Source organism: Danio rerio, chromosome 4, assembly GCF_052040795.2.
Source record: "Danio rerio strain M-AB ecotype USA chromosome 4, GRCz13ab, whole genome shotgun sequence".
NCBI lineage: Eukaryota > Metazoa > Chordata > Actinopteri > Cypriniformes > Danionidae > Danio > Danio rerio.
Window position 1 is genome coordinate 63,015,532 of NC_141024.2, and position 18,778 is coordinate 63,034,309.

Genomic DNA, 18,778 nt, shown 5'->3' on the forward strand with positions numbered 1-18,778 from the left:
AAGCACGGAGCTCTAGGCAAAGGCGGTCCGAACCGCAGCAAAGCAGGAGGTCGACATGTCCAAATAGACCAAATCAGAAACTAAGCAGAGAAAAACGGCATCTGTAGAGAAAGAAAACAGATGGAGGAAAAGAAAGAAAGAACAGGAGGATCCCCTCCCCTCCCCCCATAGAGGGTCTGTTATCCCCAGATCGAGTGCGTCCGGTGGAATCCATGTGTTGGCAGCCCCAACTGATGACAAAACACAGAGCAAGCATCTGGAGGAAGCTCAAACTCTTCATGCGTTGCCACAGTTACTAGCGAGTGGTTTGCAGGCACAGGCACGTCTGCTGCAAGTACAGCGCCGTCAGGAGACAGGGGTTGCTGGCCCATTCCCCATGCTCGGTGGCTGGGCATCACCGCCCTGGAGTACAGCCGATAGAAAACGGCGGCTGCCATTTGCGCCGCCCAGCAACTCATACTTACCTGGCAGGGGAGATACCATGATCAAGAAGGTGGTTCACCCGGGGCGAGGCTTGGCCATTGCACTCCGGCCACGCTGACCCCTGCGAATTCCCCAAATGTGGGAATCTCAACTGCATAATTTCTGGTAGTGGGGGACTGCGTTCGCGCTCTCCCCTGAGCACAGTGGTTCAAGACAGAGTTCAGGCGGTAGCGTCGGACCCGGCTGGAGCCAAGTGGTGCTCGCTGCAGAGCCATTTGAGGAGAGCTGAGCTCCAGCGAGGGGGAGCTTAAGCTTGAGCTCCACCTTTTTTGCACTTCTTCTACGAGTGATGTCACTGGGGGTAGGGTTAGGGGCGGGGTTGGTGTACGCATTAAAACAGCTTACAGGAGGAGGAGCGACAGCTCATGCTCCCCCTCGCTGGAGCTCAGCTCTCCTCAAATGGCTCTGCAGCGAGCACCCTCTCGCTGGAGCGGCGCTTCCCTCTCTTCCTCGTCCTTTGCCAAGCCTCTTTTGCTCCAGTAGAGCCGCGCGCGCCTGTGGAAGGCCTGCCCACCCGTCGCTAGAAGAGCCCGTTCTGACGCCGAAAACTACTCGAAAGGTCCCCCCTCAAAGCGGTTTGACCAGGTGAAGGAACACGCAAAGAGAGCCCCCGGTGGCTTTTGTCCGCCAAGCGAGTGTGCCCTGTGGAATGTCAGAATTTTATTTTTACCGGCCTGCCGCTGTTACTGACGGAACGAATGCAGACCGTGTGAAAGGTCATCATTTTATCTGCCATTAAGTAAGCGAACGCTTCGGCTCGGATCAGAGGTAACTTTGTTTCAAGAACTGCAATCTTTTGCAGACGTCTGTGGCGTTTTGGGCAGAGGGACGGTTCTAAACCAATCTGAACCAGAGGCAATTTCGCAGCCAGCCGTCGGTGGTTTCCCGTCCCAGGAATGTAAGGTGCTTGCAGCGGGAGGTTGTTTCGTTAGCGCTTCCGCTTCCGTCAGTGAAGTTCTTTTGCGGAATGTTTGTAGATCCCGTCGTCTTCTTCAAGCTATGTCGTTTGAGCACTGTGCTGATAGGCTGACGTAAGAAAACAGGACACAAAACATACAAGGCAAGAGTGCAAAGCACGGAGCTCTAGGCAAAGGCGGTCCGAACCGCAGCAAAGCAGGAGGTCGACATGTCCAAATAGACCAAATCAGAAACTAAGCAGAGAAAAACGGCATCTGTAGAGAAAGAAAACAGATGGAGGAAAAGAAAGAAAGAACAGGAGGATCCCCTCCCCTCCCCCCATAGAGGGTCTGTTATCCCCAGATCGAGTGCGTCCGGTGGAATCCATGTGTTGGCAGCCCCAACTGATGACAAAACACAGAGCAAGCATCTGGAGGAAGCTCAAACTCTTCATGCGTTGCCACAGTTACTAGCGAGTGGTTTGCAGGCACAGGCACGTCTGCTGCAAGTACAGCGCCGTCAGGAGACAGGGGTTGCTGGCCCATTCCCCATGCTCGGTGGCTGGGCATCACCGCCCTGGAGTACGGCCGATAGAAAACGGCGGCTGCCATTTGCGCCGCCCGGCAACTCATACTTACCTGGCAGGGGAGATACCATGATCAAGAAGGTGGTTCACCCAGGGCGAGGCTTGGCCATTGCACTCCGGCCACGCTGACTCCTGCGAATTCCCCAAATGTGGGAATCTCGACTGCATAATTTCTGGTAGTGGGGGACTGCGTTCGCGCTCTCCCCTGAGCACAGTGGTTCAAGACAGAGTTCAGGCGGTAGCGTTGGACCCGGCTGGAGCCAAGTGGTGCTCGCTGCAGAGCCATTTGAGGAGAGCTGAGCTCCAGCGAGGGGGAGCTTAAGCTTGAGCTCCACCTTTTTTGCACTTCTTCTACGAGTGATGTCACTGGGGGTAGGGTTAGGGGCGGGGTTGGTGTACGCATTAAAACAGCTTACAGGAGGAGGAGCGACAGCTCATGCTCCCCCTCGCTGGAGCTCAGCTCTCCTCAAATGGCTCTGCAGCGAGCACCCTCTCGCTGGAGCGGCGCTTCCCTCTCTTCCTCGTCCTTTGCCAAGCCTCTTTTGCTCCAGTAGAGCCGCGCGCGCCTGTGGAAGGCCTGCCCACCCGTCGCTAGAAGAGCCCGTTCTGACGCCGAAAACTACTCGAAAGGTCCCCCCTCAAAGCGGTTTGACCAGGTGAAGGAACACGCAAAGAGAGCCCCCGGTGGCTTTTGTCCGCCAAGCGAGTGTGCCCTGTGGAATGTCAGAATTTTATTTTTACCGGCCTGCCGCTGTTACTGACGGAACGAATGCAGACCGTGTGAAAGGTCATCATTTTATCTGCCATTAAGTAAGCGAACGCTTCGGCTCGGATCAGAGGTAACTTTGTTTCAAGAACTGCAATCTTTTGCAGACGTCTGTGGCGTTTTGGGCAGAGGGACGGTTCTAAACCAATCTGAACCAGAGGCAATTTCGCAGCCAGCCGTCGGTGGTTTCCCGTCCCAGGAATGTAAGGTGCTTGCAGCGGGAGGTTGTTTCGTTAGCGCTTCCGCTTCCGTCAGTGAAGTTCTTTTGCGGAACGTTTGTAGATCCCGTCGTCTTCTTCAAGCTATGTCGTTTGAGCACTGTGCTGATAGGCTGACGTAAGAAAACAGAACAAGGCAAGAGTGCAAAGCACGGAGCTCTAGGCAAAGGCGGTCCGAACCGCAGCAAAGCAGGAGGTCGACATGTCCAAATAGACCAAATCAGAAACTAAGCAGAGAAAAACGGCATCTGTAGAGAAAGAAAACAGATGGAGGAAAAGAAAGAAAGAACAGGAGGATCCCCTCCCCTCCCCCCATAGAGGGTCTGTTATCCCCAGATCGAGTGCGTCCGGTGGAATCCATGTGTTGGCAGCCCCAACTGATGACAAAACACAGAGCAAGCATCTGGAGGAAGCTCAAACTCTTCATGCGTTGCCACAGTTACTAGCGAGTGGTTTGCAGGCACAGGCACGTCTGCTGCAAGTACAGCGCCGTCAGGAGACAGGGGTTGCTGGCCCATTCCCCATGCTCGGTGGCTGGGCATCACCGCCCTGGAGTACGGCCGATAGAAAACGGCGGCTGCCATTTGCGCCGCCCGGCAACTCATACTTACCTGGCAGGGGAGATACCATGATCAAGAAGGTGGTTCACCCAGGGCGAGGCTTGGCCATTGCACTCCGGCCACGCTGACCCCTGCGAATTCCCCAAATGTGGGAATCTCGACTGCATAATTTCTGGTAGTGGGGGACTGCGTTCGCGCTCTCCCCTGAGCACAGTGGTTCAAGACAGAGTTCAGGCGATAGCGTCGGACCCGGCTGGAGCCAAGTGGTGCTCGCTGCAGAGCCATTTGAGGAGAGCTGAGCTCCAGCGAGGGGAAGCTTGAGCTCCACCTTTTTTGCACTTCTTCTACGAGTGATGTCACTGGGGGTAGGGTAGTAGAGCCGCGCGTGCCTGTGGAAGGCCTGCCCACCCGTCGCTAGAAGAGCCCGTTCTGACGCCGAAAACTACTCGAAAGGTCCCCCCTCAAAGCGGTTTGACCAGGTGAAGGAACACGCAAAGAGAGCCCCCGGTGGCTTTTGTCCGCCAAGCGAGTGTGCCCTGTGGAATGTCAGAATTTTATTTTTACCGGCCTGCCGCTGTTACTGACGGAACGAATGCAGACCGTGTGAAAGGTCATCATTTTATCTGCCATTAAGTAAGCGAACGCTTCGGCTCGGATCAGAGGTAACTTTGTTTCAAGAACTGCAATCTTTTGCAGACGTCTGTGGCGTTTTGGGCAGAGGGACGGTTCTAAACCAATCTGAACCAGAGGCAATTTCGCAGCCAGCCGTCGGTGGTTTCCCGTCCCAGGAATGTAAGGTGCTTGCAGCGGGAGGTTGTTTCGTTAGCGCTTCCGCTTCCGTCAGTGAAGTTCTTTTGCGGAACGTTTGTAGATCCCGTCGTCTTCTTCAAGCTATGTCGTTTGAGCACTGTGCTGATAGGCTGACGTAAGAAAACAGGACACAAAACATACAAGGCAAGAGTGCAAAGCACGGAGCTCTAGGCAAAGGCGGTCCGAACCGCAGCAAAGCAGGAGGTCGACATGTCCAAATAGACCAAATCAGAAACTAAGCAGAGAAAAACGGCATCTGTAGAGAAAGAAAACAGATGGAGGAAAAGAAAGAAAGAACAGGAGGATCCCCTCCCCTCCCCCCATAGAGGGTCTGTTATCCCCAGATCGAGTGCGTCCGGTGGAATCCATGTGTTGGCAGCCCCAACTGATGACAAAACACAGAGCAAGCATCTGGAGGAAGCTCAAACTCTTCATGCGTTGCCACAGTTACTAGCGAGTGGTTTGCAGGCACAGGCACGTCTGCTGCAAGTACAGCGCCGTCAGGAGACAGGGGTTGCTGGCCCATTCCCCATGCTCGGTGGCTGGGCATCACCGCCCTGGAGTACGGCCGATAGAAAACGGCGGCTGCCATTTGCGCCGCCCGGCAACTCATACTTACCTGGCAGGGGAGATACCATGATCAAGAAGGTGGTTCACCCAGGGCGAGGCTTGGCCATTGCACTCCGGCCACGCTGACCCCTGCGAATTCCCCAAATGTGGGAATCTCGACTGCATAATTTCTGGTAGTGGGGGACTGCGTTCGCGCTCTCCCCTGAGCACAGTGGTTCAAGACAGAGTTCAGGCGGTAGCGTCGGACCCGGCTGGAGCCAAGTGGTGCTCGCTGCAGAGCCATTTGAGGAGAGCTGAGCTCCAGCGAGGGGGAGCTTAAGCTTGAGCTCCACCTTTTTTGCACTTCTTCTACGAGTGATGTCACTGGGGGTAGGGTTAGGGGCGGGGTTGGTGTACGCATTAAAACAGCTTACAGGAGGAGGAGCGACAGCTCATGCTCCCCCTCGCTGGAGCTCAGCTCTCCTCAAATGGCTCTGCAGCGAGCACCCTCTCGCTGGAGCGGCGCTTCCCTCTCTTCCTCGTCCTTTGCCAAGCCTCTTTTGCTCCAGTAGAGCCGCGCGCGCCTGTGGAAGGCCTGCCCACCCGTCGCTAGAAGAGCCCGTTCTGACGCCGAAAACTACTCGAAAGGTCCCCCCTCAAAGCGGTTTGACCAGGTGAAGGAACACGCAAAGAGAGCCCCCGGTGGCTTTTGTCCGCCAAGCGAGTGTGCCCTGTGGAATGTCAGAATTTTATTTTTACCGGCCTGCCGCTGTTACTGACGGAACGAATGCAGACCGTGTGAAAGGTCATCATTTTATCTGCCATTAAGTAAGCGAACGCTTCGGCTCGGATCAGAGGTAACTTTGTTTCAAGAACTGCAATCTTTTGCAGACGTCTGTGGCGTTTTGGGCAGAGGGACGGTTCTAAACCAATCTGAACCAGAGGCAATTTCGCAGCCAGCCGTCGGTGGTTTCCCGTCCCAGGAATGTAAGGTGCTTGCAGCGGGAGGTTGTTTCGTTAGCGCTTCCGCTTCCGTCAGTGAAGTTATTTTGCGGAACGTTTGTAGATCCCGTCGTCTTCTTCAAGCTATGTCGTTTGAGCACTGTGCTGATAGGCTGACGTAAGAAAACAGAACAAGGCAAGAGTGCAAAGCACGGAGCTCTAGGCAAAGGCGGTCCGAACCGCAGCAAAGCAGGAGGTCGACATGTCCAAATAGACCAAATCAGAAACTAAGCAGAGAAAAACGGCATCTGTAGAGAAAGAAAACAGATGGAGGAAAAGAAAGAAAGAACAGGAGGATCCCCTCCCCTCCCCCCATAGAGGGTCTGTTATCCCCAGATCGAGTGCGTCCGGTGGAATCCATGTGTTGGCAGCCCCAACTGATGACAAAACACAGAGCAAGCATCTGGAGGAAGCTCAAACTCTTCATGCGTTGCCACAGTTACTAGCGAGTGGTTTGCAGGCACAGGCACGTCTGCTGCAAGTACAGCGCCGTCAGGAGACAGGGGTTGCTGGCCCATTCCCCATGCTCGGTGGCTGGGCATCACCGCCCTGGAGTACGGCCGATAGAAAACGGCGGCTGCCATTTGCGCCGCCCGGCAACTCATACTTACCTGGCAGGGGAGATACCATGATCAAGAAGGTGGTTCACCCGGGGCGAGGCTTGGCCATTGCACTCCGGCCACGCTGACCCCTGTGAATTCCCCAAATGTGGGAATCTCGACTGCATAATTTCTGGTAGTGGGGGACTGCGTTCGCGCTCTCCCCTGAGCACAGTGGTTCAAGACAGAGTTCAGGCGATAGCGTCGGACCCGGCTGGAGCCAAGTGGTGCTCGCTGCAGAGCCATTTGAGGAGAGCTGAGCTCCAGCGAGGGGGAGCTTAAGCTTGAGCTCCACCTTTTTTGCACTTCTTCTACGAGTGATGTCACTGGGGGTAGGGTTAGGGGCGGGGTTGGTGTACGCATTAAAACAGCTTACAGGAGGAGGAGCGACAGCTCATGCTCCCCCTCGCTGGAGCTCAGCTCTCCTCAAATGGCTCTGCAGCGAGCACCCTCTCGCTGGAGCGGCGCTTCCCTCTCTTCCTCGTCCTTTGCCAAGCCTCTTTTGCTCCAGTAGAGCCGCGCGCGCCTGTGGAAGGCCTGCCCACCCGTCGCTAGAAGAGCCCGTTCTGACGCCGAAAACTACTCGAAAGGTCCCCCCTCAAAGCGGTTTGACCAGGTGAAGGAACACGCAAAGAGAGCCCCCGGTGGCTTTTGTCCGCCAAGCGAGTGTGCCCTGTGGAATGTCAGAATTTTATTTTTACCGGCCTGCCGCTGTTACTGACGGAACGAATGCAGACCGTGTGAAAGGTCATCATTTTATCTGCCATTAAGTAAGCGAACGCTTCGGCTCGGATCAGAGGTAACTTTGTTTCAAGAACTGCAATCTTTTGCAGACGTCTGTGGCGTTTTGGGCAGAGGGACGGTTCTAAACCAATCTGAACCAGAGGCAATTTCGCAGCCAGCCGTCGGTGGTTTCCCGTCCCAGGAATGTAAGGTGCTTGCAGCGGGAGGTTGTTTCGTTAGCGCTTCCGCTTCCGTCAGTGAAGTTCTTTTGCGGAACGTTTGTAGATCCCGTCGTCTTCTTCAAGCTATGTCGTTTGAGCACTGTGCTGATAGGCTGACGTAAGAAAACAGGACACAAAACATACAAGGCAAGAGTGCAAAGCACGGAGCTCTAGGCAAAGGCGGTCCGAACCGCAGCAAAGCAGGAGGTCGACATGTCCAAATAGACCAAATCAGAAACTAAGCAGAGAAAAACGGCATCTGTAGAGAAAGAAAACAGATGGAGGAAAAGAAAGAAAGAACAGGAGGATCCCCTCCCCTCCCCCCATAGAGGGTCTGTTATCCCCAGATCGAGTGCGTCCGGTGGAATCCATGTGTTGGCAGCCCCAACTGATGACAAAACACAGAGCAAGCATCTGGAGGAAGCTCAAACTCTTCATGCGTTGCCACAGTTACTAGCGAGTGGTTTGCAGGCACAGGCACGTCTGCTGCAAGTACAGCGCCGTCAGGAGACAGGGGTTGCTGGCCCATTCCCCATGCTCGGTGGCTGGGCATCACCGCCCTGGAGTACGGCCGATAGAAAACGGCGGCTGCCATTTGCGCCGCCCGGCAACTCATACTTACCTGGCAGGGGAGATACCATGATCAAGAAGGTGGTTCACCCAGGGCGAGGCTTGGCCATTGCACTCCGGCCACGCTGACCCCTGCGAATTCCCCAAATGTGGGAATCTCGACTGCATAATTTCTGGTAGTGGGGGACTGCGTTCGCGCTCTCCCCTGAGCACAGTGGTTCAAGACAGAGTTCAGGCGGTAGCGTCGGACCCGGCTGGAGCCAAGTGGTGCTCGCTGCAGGGCCATTTGAGGAGAGCTGAGCTCCAGCGAGGGGGAGCTTAAGCTTGAGCTCCACCTTTTTTGCACTTCTTCTACGAGTGATGTCACTGGGGGTAGGGTAGTAGAGCCGCGCGTGCCTGTGGAAGGCCTGCCCACCCGTCGCTAGAAGAGCTCGTTCTGACGCCGAAAACTACTCGAAAGGTCCCCCCTCAAAGCGGTTTGACCAGGTGAAGGAACACGCAAAGAGAGCCCCCGGTGGCTTTTGTCCGCTAAGCGAGTGTGCCCTGTGGAATGTCAGAATTTTATTTTTACCGGCCTGCCGCTGTTACTGACGGAACGAATGCAGATCGTGTGAAAGGTCATCATTTTATCTGCCATTAAGTAAGCGAACGCTTCGGCTCGGATCAGAGGTAACTTTGTTTCAAGAACTGCAATCTTTTGCAGACGTCTGTGGCGTTTTGGGCAGAGGGACGGTTCTAAACCAATCTGAACCAGAGGCAATTTCGCAGCCAGCCGTCGGTGGTTTCCCGTCCCAGGAATGTAAGGTGCTTGCAGCGGGAGGTTGTTTCGTTAGCGCTTCCGCTTCCGTCAGTGAAGTTCTTTTGCGGAACGTTTGTAGATCCCGTCGTCTTCTTCAAGCTATGTCGTTTGAGCACTGTGCTGATAGGCTGACGTAAGAAAACAGGACACAAAACATACAAGGCAAGAGTGCAAAGCACGGAGCTCTAGGCAAAGGCGGTCCGAACCGCAGCAAAGCAGGAGGTCGACATGTCCAAATAGACCAAATCAGAAACTAAGCAGAGAAAAACGGCATCTGTAGAGAAAGAAAACAGATGGAGGAAAAGAAAGAAAGAACAGGAGGATCCCCTCCCCTCCCCCCATAGAGGCTCTGTTATCCCCAGATCGAGTGCGTCCGGTGGAATCCATGTGTTGGCAGCCCCAACTGATGACAAAACACAGAGCAAGCATCTGGAGGAAGCTCAAACTCTTCATGCGTTGCCACAGTTACTAGCGAGTGGTTTGCAGGCACAGGCACGTCTGCTGCAAGTACAGCGCCGTCAGGAGACAGGGGTTGCTGGCCCATTCCCCATGCTCGGTGGCTGGGCATCACCGCCCTGGAGTACGGCCGATAGAAAACGGCGGCTGCCATTTGCGCCGCCCGGCAACTCATACTTACCTGGCAGGGGAGATACCATGATCAAGAAGGTGGTTCACCCAGGGCAAGGCTTGGCCATTGCACTCCGGCCACGCTGACCCCTGCGAATTCCCCAAATGTGGGAATCTCGACTGCATAATTTCTGGTAGTGGGGGACTGCGTTCGCGCTCTCCCCTGAGCACAGTGGTTCAAGACAAAGTTCAGGCGGTAGCGTCGGACCCGGCTGGAGCCAAGTGGTGCTCGCTGCAGAGCCATTTGAGGAGAGCTGAGCTCCAGCGAGGGGGAGCTTAAGCTTGAGCTCCACCTTTTTTGCACTTCTTCTACGAGTGATGTCACTGGGGGTAGGGTAGTAGAGCCGCGCGTGCCTGTGGAAGGCCTGCCCACCCGTCGCTAGAAGAGCCCGTTCTGACGCCGAAAACTACTCGAAAGGTCCCCCCTCAAAGCGGTTTGACCAGGTGAAGGAACACGCAAAGAGAGCCCCCGGTGGCTTTTGTCCGCCAAGCGAGTGTGCCCTGTGGAATGTCAGAATTTTATTTTTACCGGCCTGCCGCTGTTACTGACGGAACGAATGCAGACCGTGTGAAAGGTCATCATTTTATCTGCCATTAAGTAAGCGAACGCTTCGGCTCGGATCAGAGGTAACTTTGTTTCAAGAACTGCAATCTTTTGCAGACGTCTGTGGCGTTTTGGGCAGAGGGACGGTTCTAAACCAATCTGAACCAGAGGCAATTTCGCAGCCAGCCGTCGGTGGTTTCCCGTCCCAGGAATGTAAGGTGCTTGCAGCGGGAGGTTGTTTCGTTAGCGCTTCCGCTTCCGTCAGTGAAGTTCTTTTGCGGAACGTTTGTAGATCCCGTCGTCTTCTTCAAGCTATGTCGTTTGAGCACTGTGCTGATAGGCTGACGTAAGAAAACAGGACACAAAACATACAAGGCAAGAGTGCAAAGCACGGAGCTCTAGGCAAAGGCGGTCCGAACCGCAGCAAAGCAGGAGGTCGACATGTCCAAATAGACCAAATCAGAAACTAAGCAGAGAAAAACGGCATCTGTAGAGAAAGAAAACAGATGGAGGAAAAGAAAGAAAGAACAGGAGGATCCCCTCCCCTCCCCCCATAGAGGGTCTGTTATCCCCAGATCGAGTGCGTCCGGTGGAATCCATGTGTTGGCAGCCCCAACTGATGACAAAACACAGAGCAAGCATCTGGAGGAAGCTCAAACTCTTCATGCGTTGCCACAGTTACTAGCGAGTGGTTTGCAGGCACAGGCACGTCTGCTGCAAGTACAGCGCCGTCAGGAGACAGGGGTTGCTGGCCCATTCCCCATGCTCGGTGGCTGGGCATCACCGCCCTGGAGTACGGCCGATAGTAAATGGCGGCTGCCATTTGCGCCGCCCGGCAACTCTTACTTACCTGGCAGGGGAGATACCATGATCAAGAAGGTGGTTCACCCAGGGCGAGGCTTGGCCATTGCACTCCGGCCACGCTGACCCCTGCGAATTCCCCAAATGTGGGAATCTCGACTGCATAATTTCTGGTAGTGGGGGACTGCGTTCGCGCTCTCCCCTGAGCACAGTGGTTCAAGACAGAGTTCAGGCGGTAGCGTCGGACCCGGCTGGAGCCAAGTGGTGCTCGCTGCAGAGCCATTTGAGGAGAGCTGAGCTCCAGCGAGGGGGAGCTTAAGCTTGAGCTCCACCTTTTTTGCACTTCTTCTACGAGTGATGTCACTGGGGGTAGGGTAGTAGAGCCGCGCGTGCCTGTGGAAGGCCTGCCCACCCGTCGCTAGAAGAGCCCGTTCTGACGCCGAAAACTACTCGAAAGGTCCCCCCTCAAAGCGGTTTGACCAGGTGAAGGAACACGCAAAGAGAGCCCCCGGTGGCTTTTGTCCGCCAAGCGAGTGTGCCCTGTGGAATGTCAGAATTTTATTTTTACCGGCCTGCCGCTGTTACTGACGGAACGAATGCAGACCGTGTGAAAGGTCATCATTTTATCTGCCATTAAGTAAGCGAACGCTTCGGCTCGGATCAGAGGTAACTTTGTTTCAAGAACTGCAATCTTTTGCAGACGTCTGTGGCGTTTTGGGCAGAGGGACGGTTCTAAACCAATCTGAACCAGAGGCAATTTCGCAGCCAGCCGTCGGTGGTTTCCCGTCCCAGGAATGTAAGGTGCTTGCAGCGGGAGGTTGTTTCGTTAGCGCTTCCGCTTCCGTCAGTGAAGTTCTTTTGCGGAACGTTTGTAGATCCCGTCGTCTTCTTCAAGCTATGTCGTTTGAGCACTGTGCTGATAGGCTGACGTAAGAAAACAGGACACAAAACATACAAGGCAAGAGTGCAAAGCACGGAGCTCTAGGCAAAGGCGGTCCGAACCGCAGCAAAGCAGGAGGTCGACATGTCCAAATAGACCAAATCAGAAACTAAGCAGAGAAAAACGGCATCTGTAGAGAAAGAAAACAGATGGAGGAAAAGAAAGAAAGAACAGGAGGATCCCCTCCCCTCCCCCCTGCGAATGGCGATCGACCTGTACGGCGTGCAAATTTCACTATAGATGTGTAGGCAATTACAGCACCTGATTGGTTGATTGAGTTTCAACAAACCATGAATGAATTGCTTTTACGAGTGAACAACCGCCTGGTGATGTCATCAAAACAAATAGTAGTAACTGTCAGAACACGTTCTATATGGTGTGGTGCTTTTGAAATTAAAGCAAACAACTCTAACTGTGCACAAAAGTAAACTATGAAATGATCATTTAATAAGTTTGTTATTAAAATTTAATAAGTTCCGTCAAAATCCTCATAAACCTCAACAAATGTAATATATAAATTAATATGTTATATCAGTTCTATAAATAAAATATTCATATGTAATATAATTAATAGTAGTAATTAAAGGTCAAACTTTTTTTAAATGCATAATGTTTAGTAGAGTTATTCTTAAACATGTTTGTATAACAAAAAAATGCAAATATTTAGCTTCTGTTCTATTATATTATACAGATATACCATCATATTTCTAATAGCAGTGATACAATTACATAAAATGAACAATAATCCCTTACTTTGTCACTGGGTGAGTATTTTAATTATAGTAACTAACTACTTTGTAACAAATTACAACATTTCTATTTTGAGAGTGTAATGTCATAGGATATTTGATTAATGTACTGTTTTTTTTTACACCATATTAACCAAGTGGTATTTGTATGTTGCAGGTGAAGCTTGATGTTAAAGTGTGGTTTAAGGATGAATCCAGTGGCATCCCATCTGGCGGCAACAGGATAAGCTGTCTTCGACTCCAGAGCTGGACTTGGAAAAACACAGAGGAGCAATAGACATTTCAGAACACCTGTACCAGAGATTACTATTAAAATGGACTGCATATTATTGTCATAGAGTTAGATAATATTATTCTAAATTAAATTCAAATGATTTAGGCAATTTTTAAAAACTAATGAAGTCATTCCCACAAATACAAAAACAAACACGAGGTTGTATTTTATTATCCAAATTTATTAAAAGTGCAAAAGAAAAGTTCTAAACATATTGTTAGACCTGCCTGACATAAAAATGTATACAATAGATATGCTTTGTACATAATAAATAAAAACACATTACTATCACTATAATTAATTATAATATTATTGATAGCAGTTATAGATATAAGAATATATTTGTATATATTAACAAAAAATTGCTGCCAGGTCAAGCATTCAGATATTTAAAAAAAAGTTCCTTTAAAAAAACAAAGCTAACAATTAAAGTATAAAAAGCAACATTAGTAATCAAAAAGTAGTTATTAAAATACTTTAACCTAATATTATATAATTATTAAACATAAATAAAAAAACAAGAAAACAATCAACGAAATACTGTAAACTGTAAAACAATATAACATACATTTCTGCATCAAAACAGTGTTACAAAAATCAACAAATTAGTGTAAAACATTGTAAACTTAAACAAATGTTAATATAACATTCATTTCTGCAACAATAACAACAATCAACAAATTAGTGCAAACTGTAAACGGTTGCATTTTTGCAACAATAAATTACAATCTACAAATCAGTTTAAAACAATGTATACTCTGAAACAATCAACTGGTAATATTACATACATTTGTGCAACAATAAGTGTAACAACAATGAACAAATTAGTGCAAACTGTAAAAAACTGTAAACTTTAAAACAAATAAATGTTAATATAACATTTATGCATCAATAACAGTGTTGCAAAAATTAACAAATTAGTGTAAAACACTGTAAACTCTCAAACAACCTACTGTTATAATAACATATACATTTTTGCAACAATAACATGGATAGAGGTCCAGTTAGACAGACTCGGAGGCCTGAGACTGAGAGACCAAGAGAACGTCCACAGCCCTTTTAAAGTCTTCAAAACAGTCAAAGTCTGCCCAGCAAGGTTTGTGGACGTGGAGGCTTTGGAGCTCTCACAGTAGCTCTTCTTTCTGTATTTCTTGTGGCCTTGAGTTGGTTGGCCACACAGAGCACAGATGTAAACCTTCACTGAGGTTGGATGTCCAGAGCCACTGAGTTCTGCCTTTTTCCTCTTGTAGACTGTTGATCTTGAGGGCAACAGTGGCTGCGGCAAGGAAACAGCGGGAGGTGCAGTCAGCGGAGTGTGTGTGTGCCGGAGTCCTGCGGGCATTGAATGGGCTGGCGCAGGAACTGGTTGAGCAAGAGCAGAGGGAGGGACAGGTAAGATTTGCGGGAGCCTTTGCTTCAACTTTCGGGTGCCGGCCAGAGAAGTGGTGATGGGATACTGCACTGCAGGCCGGCTGGTATGGGGTCTTTCCTCTTGAAGCTCCTCAGCGGGGGGCTGGCTGGTGCTGGAGACGCTCTGGTGACGACGGAGGACAGACAGACCCTGGTCGGTGACGTTTGTGGCTGACAGCGCCTCCTGCCTCCTGATGAACTTGCTCACGCACTTTGAATTTTATTTCAGGATGGGAATCCTGAGTTTGCTGAGCTGATCATCGTCCACCGTCACTCTCTGCTGCACACGCTGGTACAGTTTAGTGATCTGCTGTTTCAGCGGTGACCCTTTAGCTTTTCCTCCAACACCAGGATGAAGCCACAGCTGTTTGACCAGGCAGTACATCAGCTGGTTCTTTCTGGAGTCCACCAAGTGTGCGGCTGAGTAGCGCTGGCTGAACTTGAGCTTCTGCACCAGGGACGCCTCAGTCGGATCTCCACTGGTGCGGCCAAACAGAGCATTGCCCCAGCGTGCAGAGTAGAGGCTGTCGAATTGTTGGATGCTGCGGTCATGGAGGTCAAGCTTGTTCCAGGCGCTGATGACCTTTTGCCTGGTCGACTCATTTAGGGCAAGTTTTCCTTCCTCCAGGGCGATCTCAACAAGGACTTTACACAGATCCTCTACGTGCTGGTACCCAGGCAGATGATTGGGACCGCACACGTCCTCCACACAGGGGTCAAATTCAGCAGCCACTGCCTGATCGGTGAGGCACAGACAGTTCCTCAGAGGAGTCAGGCTGTCCCTCTCGCGGTCTGAGGAGTAGCCCACATCATCATCTTCCTCCTGCGGCTCTTCCTCTGCCACCCCAGCAGGAACATCTTCGTCCTCATCCTCATCTGCCTGAAGTGTCTCTCTAGTCTGAGCGTAATGATCAGGAGCACTGAAGGGCTCTGAGGACTGGGAAAACAGGTACTCCAGACCAATGCGCTCATCACCAGCAGGAACCGGAGGCCTGTAGTTTGCCTCCTCCACCTCCCCAAATAGCTCCTGGCACCTTTGGTTTAGGCGATGAGCTGCGAAAGTCTGCTGAGGGGACTTTTCCTTCCACCATTCCAGGAAATTCTGGAGGGTGAAACCACATCCGGTCATCCTTCAGGACTTTCCTCCACTTTCTGTTTCCATATTTGTCTTTATAAGACATGGCCCTCTGAAAGAGTCCCCTTTCAGTATCCTCCTTCAGCCTCAGTATGTCCAGACTCCCACATCTTGTGCCAACCCTTAAATGACACCTGGTAATTAGAATAACCGAGACAAAACTGTGTTAAAATCAGTTAAAGTTGATTTTTTTTAGTATTAAAGTATACATTTTTCTTATCTTAACATCCACAGAGTACTTTGACAGTTACCTCAGAATGTGCTGGGTCACTGTGTGTTGACCCACCAGATGACCTTCTAGGTTGAACGTCAGAAGAAGCCAAGGCAAGAACTGATGAGGCTGATACAGGAGCCGATGAAGAAGCCAAGGCAGGAACTGATGAGGCTGATACAGGAGCTGATGAAAAAGCCTGGCAAGGAACTGATGAGGCTGACGCAGGAGCCGATGAAGAAGACTGGCAAGGAACTGATGAGGCTGACGCAGGAGCCGATGAAGAAGACTGGCAAGGAACTGATGAGGCTTACGCAGGAGCCGATGAAGAAGACTGGCCAGGAACTGATGAGGCTGATGCAGGAGCCTCCAATAAAGAAGTCGACGCAGGAGCCTTCAACAAAGTAAGTATAATAGTTAAAACCTTTTTCATTGACATAATCATACTTTTTGCACAGTCTCCCCATCTATGCTCACAAAACTGTATTCAGGAGTATATACACCACCTAATTGTGATGTACAAACGATGAACTTACAGCAGACAGTGGAGAGTCTGAGTGGGGCTTCTGTGAAAGATCTGCACAGGAACGTTTTCTTCTCTTTGCTTCCCCGGCTCCTAAATGAGCACAGTTGTGATTATCAGAAGACAGTGTCTTAGTGTGATGAATTTTATTTATTAATGCACACTGTTGAAGCCGGAATTATAAGCCCCCCTGTTAAATTTTGGACTTTATTTTTCACAATTTATGTGTAATGGAGAGAGGACTTGTTCAGGCACATTTCTAAACATAATAGTTCTAATAACTTAATTTCTTATAATTTATCTTTGCCATGATGACAGAACATAATATTGGGTCACACTTTACAATAAGGTTTCATTAGATAATGTATTTACTAACATGAACTAATTCTGAACAATGCTTGTACAGCATTTTTAATCATAGTTCAACATGTACTAATGCTTTATTAAAATAATATTTAATGCTTAGTTGATGGACTGTGAGTTGGCATGGATGACTGTAACACGAACAAATACTGTATTTAGTGTATTGTTCATTGCTTGTTTATGGTAGTAAATGCTTTGACATTAACTAATACAAACTTATTGTAAAGTGTCACCCTTTAAGGTAACACTTTAGAGTAATAGTTCATTAGTTAATATTAGTTAATGCATTTACTGACATGACTTAGAAGTTTAATACATTAATTATTTTTTATGTTTAAGTTAAATAACGTTAGTTCATTAATGCACTGTGCATTAAGTAATGTCAACAAGCACAACTTTGGATTTTAATAATGCATTAATGTTGAACTGTAATTAATAAATGCTGCACAAGATTGGTGACACTTAGTGTTAGTAAATTGATTAACTAAAGGACTATTATACTGAAGTGTTACCATATTCAGATTGAGAAAGTAAAGGCTTAACTAGCTTAACACTGTTTGTTCTGTAGCCAATAGAAAAACATAAATAATAAAACAAATAAAACTTTCTTCAGAAGATAATATACTATCGTAAGTACTGTGAAAATGTCCTTGCTCCATTAGCTTGAATAAATATTTCACAGGAGCGCCCTCAACTGTAGTTCATGCTGCAACAGTATGAATAAATGTTAATAAGTGACATTCATTATGTGATATACCTTGTCTTTCAGAAGAGCTGAGTGGTTTCTTCGGCAGACCGCCTTTGTCCTCAACTGCTAAAGAAGGACAAAAAAAAAAAAAAAAAACACAAGATAGGCAAAAGTCAGTGTCAAAGCAGCAAGAAGACAATCTCATCAGCACAGTGTTTTGATGTTGTGTTTCATTGATTATGCTATGGTACATAAACAATTAAAGACAATAATAAAGGGTTATACACACTGCAAATTTTAGATTGTAGATTTAACTACCTTAGAGTTCAAATTAACACTCCCTCAGTGTTTATATGGGAACCACTATAAAAGTGTTAAAAATAACACTTTTGAAAGTGTTAAAAAAATTTACCACTCAGAGAGTGTTAATTAGCAAACTCTTATTGTGTAAAATATATGTAAAATGTATATCAAAATACTGGCAGCAGTAGCCAAAACCAAAGATGAAATCAACTGAGAATAAAACTTTTAATAAAATAATAATTAATAAAAAAATAAACAAATTACAAAATAAAATTAATTTTTATTTTCAACATCTTTAAAACAACTCATGACATTAAACAACTCATCATGGAGCTTCACTTATTACTGAGCTTTGGCTTTAATTCTGTCATGTGAACAAAAGCTCTTTATGAAATTTCTGTTGTTCATTTGAAGTCACCATGATGGAGGACAGAGTCTGCTTTAGTAGGGCTCTTCAACTTCTTGCTATAAATGGTTTTTTTTTTAATTTGGATGCTATAATTATTAGTGCTAATCACACTATTCTTACATGTAGCATGAAAATTCAAAAGAAAATGTGAGTGTCAGTCTGAAGAGATTAACTATGATATCAAAGCCATCTTCTCCTGCTTGTTTTCTAATTCAGTGTCACATTAGTTATGTGTGTGAAATAAATAAAATACATAAATGAAACCACTGCAGCTTTAACAATTAATGACTTTAAAAGCATGATTTACAATGTGAATGTGTGATCTATGGCAGCACTTAAAAACACACAGACATCAACAATTAGTCTTTGAATCTCAATAATGGTGACAAACAAAAAAATAAAAATCAATTGCAAAAACTACTGAAATATCACCTCCCAAACACAACACAAAATAAATAAAAAGTAAGAGATTGTAACAACATAAAGCTGCATAATTTATTTATGATGCAATGCATGCTGGGAGCTTTGTACTATGCTGGCACCCAGCATGAAATATGCAGCTTTTTTTCTTTTTAGCAACCATGGTTGAGGTTCATATCCTGATTCTTGATGTCTGTGTGTCATAAAGATCTGCTGGAGCTTTAGTGTATGACACTTTATATAACTCTAGAATTTTAACACTTCACTCTGAATTACCACAACACTTAAAAATTGAACACCAATGAATTTGCTGTGCACCTTGTGCTTCAAAAGCATTGAGGTTTTTTCACAAGTAGCGCATCATCTGCGCATCCACCGTCACCTCTAGAACCCGATGAGCTGGAGCTGGCCGCCACTGCAGGAAGAGGCCTGTCCTTTGGGGGTTTCTGTGAGTTACAAGTTGTAGTTTGCATGAAATGTTGCCAGCATGATATATATTTTTAATAAAGTAGTTAAAAAAAATAAAATAAAGCCTATATCTTTGCTGAGAATGTACTGCTGGAACCGCTTCAGTGTCACGAAAAATCTCGAGAAATGA

The 18,778-nt window shown here is 48.3% G+C and overlaps 1 protein-coding gene and 8 non-coding genes across 9 annotated transcripts; all 9 read left to right on the forward strand.

Annotated features, from left to right (window-relative positions):
• The first annotated feature begins 456 nt into the window (after positions 1–456).
• LOC141384145 (U1 spliceosomal RNA) lies at positions 457–620 on the forward strand. Its single transcript, XR_015486410.1, has one exon. It is a non-coding gene; the product is annotated as a U1 spliceosomal RNA (small nuclear RNA).
• Positions 621–2,010: 1,390 nt separating this feature from the next.
• LOC141384098 (U1 spliceosomal RNA) lies at positions 2,011–2,174 on the forward strand. Its single transcript, XR_015485774.1, has one exon. It is a non-coding gene; the product is annotated as a U1 spliceosomal RNA (small nuclear RNA).
• A 1,379-nt stretch (positions 2,175–3,553) lies between these two features.
• On the forward strand, positions 3,554–3,717 carry LOC141384055 (U1 spliceosomal RNA). Its single transcript, XR_015485171.1, has one exon. It is a non-coding gene; the product is annotated as a U1 spliceosomal RNA (small nuclear RNA).
• A 1,214-nt stretch (positions 3,718–4,931) lies between these two features.
• Positions 4,932–5,095, forward strand: LOC141384056 (U1 spliceosomal RNA). Its single transcript, XR_015485182.1, has one exon. It is a non-coding gene; the product is annotated as a U1 spliceosomal RNA (small nuclear RNA).
• Positions 5,096–6,474: 1,379 nt separating this feature from the next.
• On the forward strand, positions 6,475–6,638 carry LOC141384114 (U1 spliceosomal RNA). The gene has a single exon (XR_015486004.1). It is a non-coding gene; the product is annotated as a U1 spliceosomal RNA (small nuclear RNA).
• Positions 6,639–8,028: 1,390 nt separating this feature from the next.
• On the forward strand, positions 8,029–8,192 carry LOC141384057 (U1 spliceosomal RNA). The gene has a single exon (XR_015485190.1). It is a non-coding gene; the product is annotated as a U1 spliceosomal RNA (small nuclear RNA).
• A 1,220-nt stretch (positions 8,193–9,412) lies between these two features.
• Positions 9,413–9,576, forward strand: LOC137488733 (U1 spliceosomal RNA). Its single transcript, XR_015485797.1, has one exon. It is a non-coding gene; the product is annotated as a U1 spliceosomal RNA (small nuclear RNA).
• A 1,220-nt stretch (positions 9,577–10,796) lies between these two features.
• Positions 10,797–10,960, forward strand: LOC137488732 (U1 spliceosomal RNA). Its single transcript, XR_015485685.1, has one exon. It is a non-coding gene; the product is annotated as a U1 spliceosomal RNA (small nuclear RNA).
• A 3,159-nt stretch (positions 10,961–14,119) lies between these two features.
• On the forward strand, positions 14,120–17,343 carry LOC148682306 (uncharacterized). The gene is made up of 2 exons (XM_088650834.1): positions 14,120–15,878; positions 17,130–17,343. Exons 1-2 carry the CDS (start codon positions 15,598–15,600, stop codon positions 17,176–17,178), a joined length of 330 nt encoding a protein of 109 aa, XP_088506960.1. The 5' UTR covers positions 14,120–15,597; the 3' UTR covers positions 17,179–17,343.
• The last annotated feature ends 1,435 nt before the right edge of the window (positions 17,344–18,778 follow it).